The following is a 12,757-nucleotide window of genomic DNA, read 5'->3' on the forward strand; positions in this document are numbered from 1 at the left end:
GTTGTCAGTTTGCCATTAATGTCTACTTGCAATAAAATATCTAAGTATCAAGCAGAAGTGGACGACTCTGTGGTGTCTTTTATTTCGAGCTCACAGGGATATCTTCTGAGCTTGTGAAGCAATTTTTGAAGTCGGAGGTTACCGTTTTGCCACACCCATCATACTCCCCAGATCTAGCCCCATGCTACTTTTTCCTTTTTCCAAAACTTAAAAGCTAGTTCTTATCTGGTCGTCGTTTCAAGTCCCGACAAGCCCTTGGCTCAGCCATCAGTGCCTCAGAGGTCTACCTAAATCAGTGTACCGTGACGCATTTCAGAAATGGATTCAGAGATTGGAATTATGTATGTAGTTCAAATCGCGGAGAATACTTTGAAGGGGTGTAATGTTCATTTCACTATTTGAGTCGAATGCTTTTGAAATATCATACAATACACGTTACATATCAAACAGCCCTCGTACAGCGCCATGTTGGCTATTACATAGGTATATTTAAGACACAATATCGCGTTCTTGAAATTAATACTTCTTTTACAGTTGTTTTCGACCGGAAGTTTTGCAGCATGATGTTAATGAATGGTAACAGTTTTCATGACGGTGACGTCATAGTTGACATCCCGAGAATGCTTGTTAACAGAGCAGCAGTGTGTTCCTCCTTTATGATCTATGGCGACACCTCACTCCGATCTGTGATGAGGTTCCTCAGACAATTCAATAGGAGGAAACCCGTGGTAAGTTGCAAAGACTTCATGCATGGCGAATTAAATTACATCATATTGATCACATATCACATAATTTTCATTGCAGCGTACTAAATCGAATTGAATTCATTTGTTTTTTGAAAAAACTAGCAAGAAAAATCTGACAAACACTCTAACTTTAACATTTTGAGTGGATGTCGACGTGAGCAGTCAATTTCTCTCCAACGATTTTTCTATAGAGTGCTCCAACCCCATCGGGTAGACTTTTCTTCCGTACTTGTGCTATATATAGTTAGCACCCTGACGATATTTTTTCCATGGTGGTACCGCTCTACAGAGAGTTTTCTACCGATACATGAAAAAGTTATGGTAACGAAGTGATCAGTCTCATAACTCCTATAAGCCTGTATTACATAATAAAATTAAGGTAAAGAACAGTGATCAATCTCATAACTCCTATAAGCAATACAAAATAAAGAGTTGGGCAAACACGGGCCCCTGAATATACCAGAGGCGGGATCAAGTGCCTAGGAGGAGTAAGCATCCCCTGTCGACCGGTAATACTCATCGTATATCTTGATCAGGTGAACGGAGTAATCTGAAGTCAGAATCAGTGTGCCAAGAACGGCCTAACAATCGTTATGAAACACGTCAGATAGCATTTGACCCAAAGACAGATCATTTTGGCAAACTAGATCGTTGTAGCGACCATAGAAGTTACGAAATACTTGATACCTTAATTGATAGGCGAAGATAGCGAACAGTGATCAATCTCATAACTCCTATAAGCAATACAAAATAGATAGTTGGGCAAACACGTACCCCTGGACACACCAGAGGTGGGATCAGGTGCCTAGGAGGAGTAAGTCGATTGTAATAATCTGATAATAGATAGTATCCTAAAAGTGCAAATCGTGGGTCTTTTGGATGAGAACAAAAAAGCCAGTCTTCGTGTCTTTGCTCTGGCGTTGAATCAGTGAAATACTTTCAGCTTTATTGGCTGGAGTATTTATTGGTTCTAACACGTCCACAGCTGTGACGTCACGACATGAGTCATTCATTCCTGATGAATTTGAAACGTCTTTGAATTTGTTTTAAATGATCGACTGATTATTCATTTGTTGATTTTGTCCTAATGATTTGTTTGAAATTCTTTTAAATCCCTTATGCTTGATTTGGTATTATAACTAGATTCAATGTAGGTTGATTGAATATTGTTTAACGTCCCTCTCGAGAACATTTCACTCATATGGAGACGTCACCACTGCCGGTGAAGGGCTGCAAAATTTAGGCCTATGCTCGGCACTTATGGCCATTGAGCAGGGAGGGAATTTTTATCGTACCACACCTGCTGTGACACGGGGCCTCGGTTTTTGCAGTCTCATCCAAAGGACCGCCCCATTTAGTCGCCTCTTACGACAAGCAAGGAGGTACTGAGGATCTATTCTAACCCGGATCCCCACGGAAAAATTTAATAAAGTGTTATTGAAATGATCATTTTTTTTTTATTTCAAAAGTGGTCTAACTTGTTTAGTGTACGTATTATATTGGAGTTTGATAGAAACGATTAGTTGCCCCTGATTACGAAATAAAATCAGAGGATAAATGGATTCAAACCTATCCTAATATTTTAAAAGTACTCGAAAACTTAAATCAGCATACAGAGATCACTCTAATGAGACAAGTGCGTGATTAAGATAAGGTTACCAAAATTTATTTTATTTTCTTGTGAAGGAGATTGTAAAGGATGAATTGGAGGCAGTAACCGCCCAAGGGTTCACTGTTGAAATGACAGACGACCTGCGGGACGAAGACCCGGAAGTAAAGATGTTGAGACGAATTATTCTACTGGATGGAGAAATGTACGAACTGAAACGTTCGTCATTTCAATTATGGTATTTATCAAATTGATTGACCTAAATATTTCACCACATGACTATCAGAGCAGGTCATTGATTACTTGTTCTACTTTTTGATAGTTGTAGGTTTTGATCGATGGAAATCAGCAAAAGTATTTTTAATGTATTTTCAAATATTCCAATTCATAGAAAATCCATAGGCCTATATTTTGCATTGTTAAAACACCAGACCGAACCCTCCGTGTGAAAGTGTCTACCTTCTGAATTGCATTTATTTTCTTTCAAGACCAAAGTTCCAACAAATTGACTATCAATGAATAAAGAATATTAGTGATAATAGTATAAAACGGTTTGTTCTATTCGAATTTATATACATAGTTGAATTTTACTAAGATATAAAGATATCCTCATACAACAAGAAAAACTGTTCAGTAACTATAGACGCCATTGATTTTCAGGTACAAACGGGACGTCGTGCAGGTCTTTTCGAGTTATCTGTGAAGTGGATGGGTAGAAGTGTTTTTAAAATGTTCCTGTTCGCACGCATGACTTGTATATTGCGTTGATTCATTTCATGTGATGTTGCACAAATATTCTACATTCCGTTAGGAAAACATAATTATGATATTTCATATATTTGTTATGATTCATATAGTTTTGCAATAAACAGTTAACTTGGTTTTACGTACCATCGAGAATATTTCACTCATATTGAAACGTTTTTGGCATGAAGCCAAGTGCCACAAATCTCAACATACACATGACGTGCAGGGCTGTATCCGTGAACGTCTGTTATGGCGTCAACGCCTGCCGCGACACGGGATCTCTATTTCCATGATCGTATCCGAAAGACCTGCAACTCTCCCTTCTAAATGACGATCGTTTCGCGAAGAAGCAATCACTATCTACTTTTTACGTCACAGGTTTGATGTAGCCAGGGCTCGAACTCACGACCTCGCGGTCACGAAGCGAACTAACTGCAGATGTGTAGCTCTCTGTGAAAATATTGGGACAGACCAGAGAGCTACAGATCCATCCCTTAAAAAAACCTTCGATTTACGGCACAGAAAAAAAAATGCGCATGTCCATATATCGTAGTATTCTTGCACCAACACCTCAAAAATAAGCATAAAAAATTCCTAACATATTTTCCCACTATTCTTGTGTCCAAACATACTTTCAAACACTCATTAAAGCCCCATGAGACCCGAAATTTTACAGCTTCAAATGATTATGTTTGTTGATGTAGCCATGTTAGGTAGTCAGTCAAAATGGAACCCCGTTCATTTCCATACTCAAACTATTTTTAAAACAATATCTATGTGAACAAATATCCCGACAAGTGTTTTAATGAAGTATTATGGATGAAATCGTTCCAGTTCGTCTGAAAGATAATTGTTTAAAGACGTTTGAATATTGAATTAATTCCACGGCCTTCATTATACACTTCGCTATTAAAGGTGGATCATGCGAGGACCAGATGAGGCTTTCATCACATACCAGGACTACTTTTCAATACTCAAGAGCTACTTCTACATCTAGAAAAATTATACATTTTTCATTTTACATTAATCATTTGTGTTTATGATAAATGAAGACCGAATTTATACCTCGAATCGGATATTTTTAATAGATGCAAAAATCAAATGGGTTCAACACTAAATATTTCCAGTGAGATAAACAGAGATGGAGTTATCTTGGCCTGGCTGTCAGCATGTAGTTAGTGAGATGAACAGAGATAAAGTTATCGTTGTCCTGGCTGTCAGCGTGTAGTTAGTGAGATAAACAGAGAGAGAGTTATCGTTGTCCTGGCTGTCAGCGTGTTTCTAGTGAGATAAACAGAGATGGAGTTATCTTGGCCTGGCTGTCAGCGTGTAGTTAGTTAAATAAACAGAGATATAGTTATCTTGGCCTGGCTGTTAGCGTGTAGTTAGTGAGATAAACAGAGATGGAGTTATCTTGGCCTGGCTGTCAGCGTGTTTCTAGTTAAATAAACAGAGATAGAGTTATCGTTGTCCTGGCTGTCAGCGTGTTTCTAGTGAGATAAACAGAGATGGAGTTATCTTGGCCTGGCTGTCAGCGTGTAGTTAGTTAAATAAACAGAGATAGAGTTATCTTTGTCCTGGCTGTCAGCGTGTTTCTAGTGAGATAAACAGAGATGGAGTTATCTTGGCCTGGCTGTCAGCGTGTTTCTAGTTAAATAAACAGAGATAGAGTTATCTTGGCCTGGCTGTTAGCGTGTAGTTAGTGAGATAAACAGAGATAGAGTTATCTTGGCCTGGCTGTCAGCGTGTTTCTAGTTAAATAAACAGAGATAGAGTTATCTTGGCCTGGCTGTCAGCGTGTTTCTAGTGAGGTTGGACGTTTCCCCGAGACGTGAACATCGATGAAACGTTCCCCTAAAGATAATAATGGAAATAAATTTTCCATTGCACGAATTGTAATCCGATATGCTTAGTTCGCAATATTGTAATATATATATAAATGGTATTGAATTGCTTGTTTAAATAAAACAATAGTAAAATCTCCTAGCCTTAGAGTTGATACTATCATATATTTTAAAGATGACACTATATTTTCACTATTTCTTAAATATCTTCCCTTTAAAAAGGACGTGACCCTTCATTTGAGCAATTTTGAATTCACTACAAGAGGCCCATGGGCCACATCGCTCACCTGAGTCACCTTGGCCCATATCTGAAGACTTTCCATATATATTTGCATGTAAAACCTTAGTCCCTATTATGGCCCAAACTACCCTTTGCAAACTTGAATCTACACTATGTCAGAAAGCTTTCATGTAAATGTCAACTTCTTTGGCCCAATGGTTCTTGAGAAGAAGATTTTTAAAGCTTTTTCCTATATTTGTATGTAAAACTTTGACACCCCCCCACTTGTGGCCCCATCCTACCCCCCGGGGGCCATGATTTGAACAAACTTGAATCTGCACTATGTCAGAATGTTTTCTTGTAAATATCAGCTTTTCTGACTCAGTGGTTATTGAGAAAAAGATTTTAACTATATATTTGTATGTAAAACTTTGATCCCCCCTTGTGGCCCCATCCTACCCCCGGGGGCCATGATTTGAACAAACTTGAATCTGCACTATGTCACAAAGTTTTCATGTAAAAATCAGCTTTTCTGGCTCAGTAGTTCTTGAGAAGAAGATTTTTCCTATATATTTGTATGTAAAACTTTGATCCCCTATTGTGGCCCCATCCAACCCCCGGAGCCCATGATTTGAACAAACTTGAATCTGCATTATGTCAGGAAGCTTTCATGTAAATCTCAGCTTTTCTGGCTTAGTGGTTCTTGAGAAGAAGATTTTTAAAGTTTTTTCCTATATATTTGTATGTAAAACTTTGATCCCCCCCTTGTGGCCCCATCCTACTCCCGGGGGCCATGATTTGAACAAACTTGAATCTGCACTATGTCAGAAAGTTTTCATGTACAAATCAGCTTTTCTGGCTCAGTGGTTCTTGAGAAGAAGATTTTTAAAGATTTTTCCTATATATTTGTATGTAAAACTTTGATCCCCTATTGTGGCCCCATCCAACCCCCGGGGCCCATGATTTGAACAAACTTGAATCTGCATTATGTCAGGAAGCTTTCATGTAAATCTCAGCTTTTCTGTCTTAGTGGTTCTTGAGAAGAAGATTTTTAAAGTTTTTCCCTATATATTTGTGTGCAAAACTTTGATCCCCCCTTGGGGCCCCATCCTATCCCCGGGGGCCATGATTTGAACAAACTTGAATCTGCACTATGTCAGAAAGTTTTCTTGTAAAAATCAGCTTTTCTGACTCTGTGGTTCTTAAGACGAAGATTTTTAAAGATTTTTCCTATATATTTGTATGTAAAACTTTGATCCCCTATTGTGGCCCCATCCAATCCCCAGAGCCCATGATTTGAACAAACTTGAATCTGCACTATGTCAGAATGTTTTCTTGTAAATATCAGCTTTTCTGACTCAGTGGTTATTGAGAAAAAGATTTTAACTATATATTTGTATGTAAAACTTTGATCCCCCCTTGTGGCCCCATCCTACCCCCGGGGGCCATGATTTGAACAAACTTGAATCTGCACTATGTCACAAAGTTTTCTTGTAAAAATCAGCTTTTCTGGCTCAGTAGTTCTTGAGAAGAAGATTTTTCCTATATATTTGTATGTAAAACTTTGATCCCCTATTGTGGCCCCATCCAACCCCCGGAGCCCATGATTTGAACAAACTTGAATCTGCATTATGTCAGGAAGCTTTCATGTAAATCTCAGCTTTTCTGGCTTAGTGGTTCTTGAGAAGAAGATTTTTAAAGTTTTTTCCTATATATTTGTATGTAAAACTTTGATCCCCCCCTTGTGGCCCCATCCTACTCCCGGGGGCCATGATTTGAACAAACTTGAATCTGCACTATGTCAGAAAGTTTTCATGTACAAATCAGCTTTTCTGGCTCAGTGGTTCTTGAGAAGAAGATTTTTAAAGATTTTTCCTATATATTTGTATGTAAAACTTTGATCCCCTATTGTGGCCCCATCCAACCCCCGGGGCCCATGATTTGAACAAACTTGAATCTGCATTATGTCAGGAAGCTTTCATGTAAATCTCAGCTTTTCTGTCTTAGTGGTTCTTGAGAAGAAGATTTTTAAAGTTTTTCCCTATATATTTGTGTGCAAAACATTGATCCCCCTTGGGGCCCCATCCTATCCCCGGGGGCCATGATTTGAACAAACTTGAATCTGCACTATGTCACAAAGTTTTCTTGTAAAAATCAGCTTTTCTGACTCCGTGGTTCTTAAGACGAAGATTTTTAAAGATTTTTCCTATATATTTGTATGTAAAACTTTGATCCCCTATTGTGGCCCCATCCAACCCCCAGAGCCCATGATTTGAACAAACTTGAATCTGCATTATGTCAGGAAGCTTTCATGTAAATCTCAGCTTTTCTGGCTTAGTGGTTCTTGAGAAGAAGATTTTTAAAGTTTTTCCCTATATATTTGTATGTAAAACTTTGATGCCCCCTTGTGGCCCCATCCTACCCCCGGGGGCCATGATTTGAACAAACTTGAATCTGCACTATGTCACAAAGTTTTCATGTAAAAATTAGCTTTTCTGGCTCAGTGGTTCCTGAGAAGAAGATTTTTGTTTCCTATATATTTGTATGTAAAACTTTGATCCCCTATTGTGGCCCCATCCAACCCCCGGGGCCCATGATTTGAACAAACTTGAATCTGCATTATGTCAGGAAGCTTTCATGTAAATCTCAGCTTTTCTGTCTTAGTGGTTCTTGAGAAGAAGATTTTTAAAGTTTTTTCCTATATATTTGTATGTAAAACTTTGACCCCCCCCCTTGTGGCCCCATCCTACCCCCGGGGGCCATGATTTGAACAAACTTGAATCTGCACTATGTCAGAAAGTTTTCATGTACAAATCAGCTTTTCTGGCTCAGTGGTTCTTGAGAAGAAGATTTTTAAAGATTTTTCCTATATATTTGTATGTAAAACTTTGATCCCCTATTGTGGCCCTATCCAACCCCCGGGGCCCATGATTTGAACAAACTTGAATCTGCATTATGTCAGGAAGCTTTCATGTAAATCTCAGCTTTTCTGTCTAAGTGGTTCTTGCATGAGAAGAAGATTTTTAAAGTTTTTCCCTATATATTTGTGTGCAAAACTTTGATCCCCCCTTGGGGCCCCATCCTATCCCCGGGGGCCATGATTTGAACAAACTTGAATCTGCACTATGTCACAAAGTTTTCTTGTAAAAATCAGCTTTTCTGACTCCGTGGTTCTTAAGACGAAGATTTTTAAAGATTTTTCCTATATATTTGTATGTAAAACTTTGATCCCCTATTGTGGCCCCATCCAACCCCCAGAGCCCATGATTTGAACAAACTTGAATCTGCACTATGTCAGAATGTTTTCTTGTAAATATCAGCTTTTCTGACTCAGTGGTTATTGAGAAAAAGATTTTAACTATATATTTGTATGTAAAACTTTGATCCCCCCTTGTGGCCCCATCCTACCCCCGGGGGCCATGATTTGAACAAACTTGAATCTGCACTATGTCACAAAGTTTTCATGTAAAAATCAGCTTTTCTGGCTCAGTAGTTCTTGAGAAGAAGATTTTTCCTATATATTTGTATGTAAAACTTTGATCCCCTATTGTGGCCCCATCCAACCCCCGGAGCCCATGATTTGAACAAACTTGAATCTGCATTATGTCAGGAAGCTTTCATGTAAATCTCAGCTTTTCTGGCTTAGTGGTTCTTGAGAAGAAGATTTTTAAAGTTTTTTCCTATATATTTGTATGTAAAACTTTGATCTCCCCCTTGTGGCCCCATCCTACCCCCGGGGGCCATGATTTGAACAAACTTGAATCTGCACAATGTCAGAAAGTTTTCATGTACAAATCAGCTTTTCTGGCTCAGTGGTTCTTGAGAAGAAGATTTTTAAAGATTTTTCCTATATATTTGTATGTAAAACTTTGATCCCCTATTGTGGCCCCATCCAACCCCCGGGGCCCATGATTTGAACAAACTTAAATCTGCATTATGTCAGGAAGCTTTCATGTAAATCTCAGCTTTTCTGTCTTAGTGGTTCTTGAGAAGAAGATTTTTAAAGTTTTTCCCTATATATTTGTGTGCAAAACATTGATCCCCCTTGGGGCCCCATCCTATCCCCGGGGGCCATGATTTGAACAAACTTGAATCTGCACTATGTCAGAAAGTTTTCTTGTAAAAATCAGCTTTTCTGACTCCGTGGTTCTTAAGACGAAGATTTTTAAAGATTTTTCCTATATATTTGTATGTAAAACTTTGATCCCCTATTGTGGCCCCATCCAACCCCCGGGGCCCATGATTTGAACAAACTTGAATCTGCATTATGTCAGGAAGCTTTCATGTAAATCTCAGCTTTTCTGTCTTAGTGGTTCTTGAGAAGAAGATTTTTAAAGTTTTTCCCTATATATTTGTGTGCAAAACTTTGATCCCCCCTTGGGGCCCCATCCTATCCCCGGGGGCCATGATTTGAACAAACTTGAATCTGCACTATGTCACAAAGTTTTCATGTAAAAATTAGCTTTTCTGGCTCAGTGGTTCTTGAGAAGAAGATTTTTGTTTCCTATATATTTGTATGTAAAACTTTGATCCCCTATTGTGGCCCCATCCAACCCCCAGGGCCCATGATTTGAACAAACTTGAATCTGCATTATGTCAGGAAGCTTTCATGTAAATCTCAGCTTTTTTGGCCTAGTGGTTCTTGAGAAGAAGATTTTTAAAGTTTTTCCCTATATATTTGTGTGCAAAACTTTGATCCCCCCTTGGGGCCCCATCCTATCCCCGAGGGCCATGATTTGAACAAACTTGAATCTGCACTATGTCACAAAGTTTTCATGTAAAAATCAGCTTTCTGGCTCAGTGGTTCTTGAGAAGAAGATTTTTAAAGATTTTTCCTATATATTTGTATGTAAAACTTTGATCCCCTATTGTGGCCCCATCCAACCCCAGGGGCCCATGATTTGAACAAACTTGAATCTGCATTATGTCAGGAAGCTTTCATGTAAATCTCAGCTTTTTTGGCTTAGTGGTTCTTGAGAGGAAGATTTTTAAAGTTTTTCCCTATATATTTGTATGTAAAACTTTGATCCCTCCTTGTGGCCCCATCCAACCCCAGGGGCCCATGATTTGAACAAACTTGAATCTGCATTATGTCAGGAAGCTTTCATGTAAATCTCAGCTTTTTTGGCTTAGTGGTTCTTGAGAGGAAGATTTTTAAAGTTTTTCCCTATATATTTGTATGTAAAACTTTGATCCCCCCTTGTGGCCCCATCCTACCACCGGGGGCCATGATTTGAACAAACTTGAATCTGCAATATGTCAGGAAGCTTTCGGGTAAATTTCAGCTCTTCTGGCCCAGTGGTTCTTGAGAAGAAGATTTTTAAATGACCCCACCCTATTTTTGCATTTTTGTGATTATCTCCCCTTTGAAAGGGACATGGCCCTTCATTTGAACAAACTTGAAAGCCCTTCATCCAAGGATGCTTTTGGCCATGTTTGGTTGAAATTGGCCCAGTGGTTCTGGAGAAGAAGTCGAAAATGTGAAAAGTTTAACAGACAGACGACGGACAAAAAGCGATCAGAAAAGCTCACTTGAACCTTCGGTTCAGGTGAGCTAAAAAACCAAAGGATTCTTTACACGAAGTTTGGTTGAAATTTACCCTAGCTGTGGTTCTGGAGAAGTCGAAATCGTGCAAAGTTTACGGACAAACAGACGGACAAATGTATGCCTGTTTCACTTTTCCTATAATTACTACAATATGTGTGATAATCATTATGATAACGGGTAGCCCCGACTTGTGTTTGACTCACATGGTTGTATGTTCGATCGTTGAAAGACAAGCTTGACGAACACGCGCACGGAGTGGATGTCTGTAACTTAGTTGTGACTTTTTTAGTGTTATAACCCCCGAATTTTACACACAACAAACATCGTTTTCGCTCAATGGATACAAAATATGTTCAGTTTAGGCTCGTAAGATATAGGTTTTAGCTATAAAACAGCCCAGATTCTTTTTCGAGGGAAGGGCGTGATGTACATACCGTAATCAAACACAATAAATAGATGAAAAATAATATTTATTCTTAAATAGGATATATAAACAACAATGAACATTAGATATATAATAGCTATTTACCGACTTGCACGGATGTTGGCGCTAGGGGGGAGAGGCATTTTGTAGGAAGAAATCAGAAACTCGAAAGCAAAACACAAATTTTGTACCTCTTAGGTCAGAGGATTGTGTATAAACCTCCATAACACGAACACCATATCATCATTAGATAAATCACTGCAAAAAATCTTGTTTCTTAATTTCTGTTCTAATTCATCAGTGTGGTCGATCGACAGGGGATGCTTACTCCTCCTAGGCACCTGATCCCACTTCTGGTATATCCAGAGGTCCGTGTTTGCCAGACTCTTTTGTATTGCTAATAGGAGTTATGAGATTGATCACTGTGCATTATCTTCGCCTTTCAAAACAAAACTGAAGTATTCAGAAAATAAGACTGGAACACGCCACACAATATAATATGTAAAAAAAATATACGGCTCCCCATCAGTTTGTGGAGTGGAATGAAACAATGACCTATGGTTTGCGACGATGCAGTGTGATACGAGATTATAATATTGAACAGATTGATTCAATTTTAGTTGCATTCAAATCCGCTTCATTAGGAGTCTATTTGCACTCTACAATTATCATGAAAGGTGAAGATAACGAACAGTGATCAATCCCAAAACTCCTATAAGCAATACAAAATAGACAGTTGGGCAAACACGGGCCCCTGGACACACTAGAGGTGGGATCAAGTGTCTAAGAGGAGTAAGCATCCCCTGTCGATCGGTCACACCCGACGTGAGCCTTTTACAGTCTTTTGGAATTCCCGTTGGCACGAATTGTGCTCCTTTCTTAGCTGACTTGTTTTCATATTCCTATAAAGCAGAATTTATTCAAAAAATTCAACGTGAGAAGAAAAAATTCTTGCTGCGATGTTCAATTCGACATTCAGATACATTGACATTTTATTTATTTATAATAATTTTCATTCATATCTCAATTCAATATATCCCTGTGAACTCGAAATGAAAGACAACACAGAGTCATCCATTTCTGCTTCAAGCTTAGATATTTTATTGAAAGTCGATATTAATTAACGGCAAACTAACAACTTTATGATAAACGGGATGATTTCAGCTTCTCCATCGTCAACTTCCCATATTAATGTAGCAGTATTCCATTATCACCGGCATATGGTGTTCATATCTCTCAACTGATTCGATACGCATGAGCTTGTTCTGCGTATGGTCAGTTTTTATATCAAGGCTGGCTACTGACAAACATGTTGATGGTGTAGGGGTTTCAACAATCTTGTTTAAAGTCAGCATTTCGCAAATTCTATGGTCGTTAACGATTAAGTTTGCCAATACAACATATCATTGGGTCAAATGCTGTCCGACTTATTCATACCTATTGTTAAGCTGTTCTTTGAACAATGATCTTAACAACAGATTACTCCATTTACCTGATCAAGATATAAGGCTCATGGCTGGTGTGACCGGTCTACTGGGGATGCTTCCATTAGAGTTACCCCAATCTAATTAGAATTAAATGAAGCGGTAGTGGATCCAATAGGGATCCAAGTTAAAATA

General features: G+C 38.6%; 1 protein-coding gene across 4 annotated transcripts in view; it reads left to right on the plus strand.

The window, feature by feature from the left end:
* LOC125672299 (uncharacterized) overlaps window positions 1–3,245 on the plus strand; it is a 21,887-nt gene extending 18,642 nt beyond the window's left edge. For all 4 annotated transcript variants that reach the window (XM_056164094.1, XM_056164096.1, XM_056164095.1 and 1 more), the window contains exons 10-12: window positions 535–728; window positions 2,433–2,593; window positions 3,016–3,245. In XM_056164094.1, the coding sequence (XP_056020069.1) occupies window positions 535–728; window positions 2,433–2,593; window positions 3,016–3,058 (398 nt within the window). In that variant the 3' untranslated portion in view covers window positions 3,059–3,245. The remainder of the gene's footprint in view (window positions 1–534; window positions 729–2,432; window positions 2,594–3,015) is intronic.
* Window positions 3,246–12,757: the final 9,512 nt, after the last annotated feature.

The sequence above is a fragment of the Ostrea edulis genome, chromosome 4 (assembly GCF_947568905.1).
Source record: "Ostrea edulis chromosome 4, xbOstEdul1.1, whole genome shotgun sequence".
Lineage (NCBI taxonomy): Eukaryota > Metazoa > Mollusca > Bivalvia > Ostreida > Ostreidae > Ostrea > Ostrea edulis.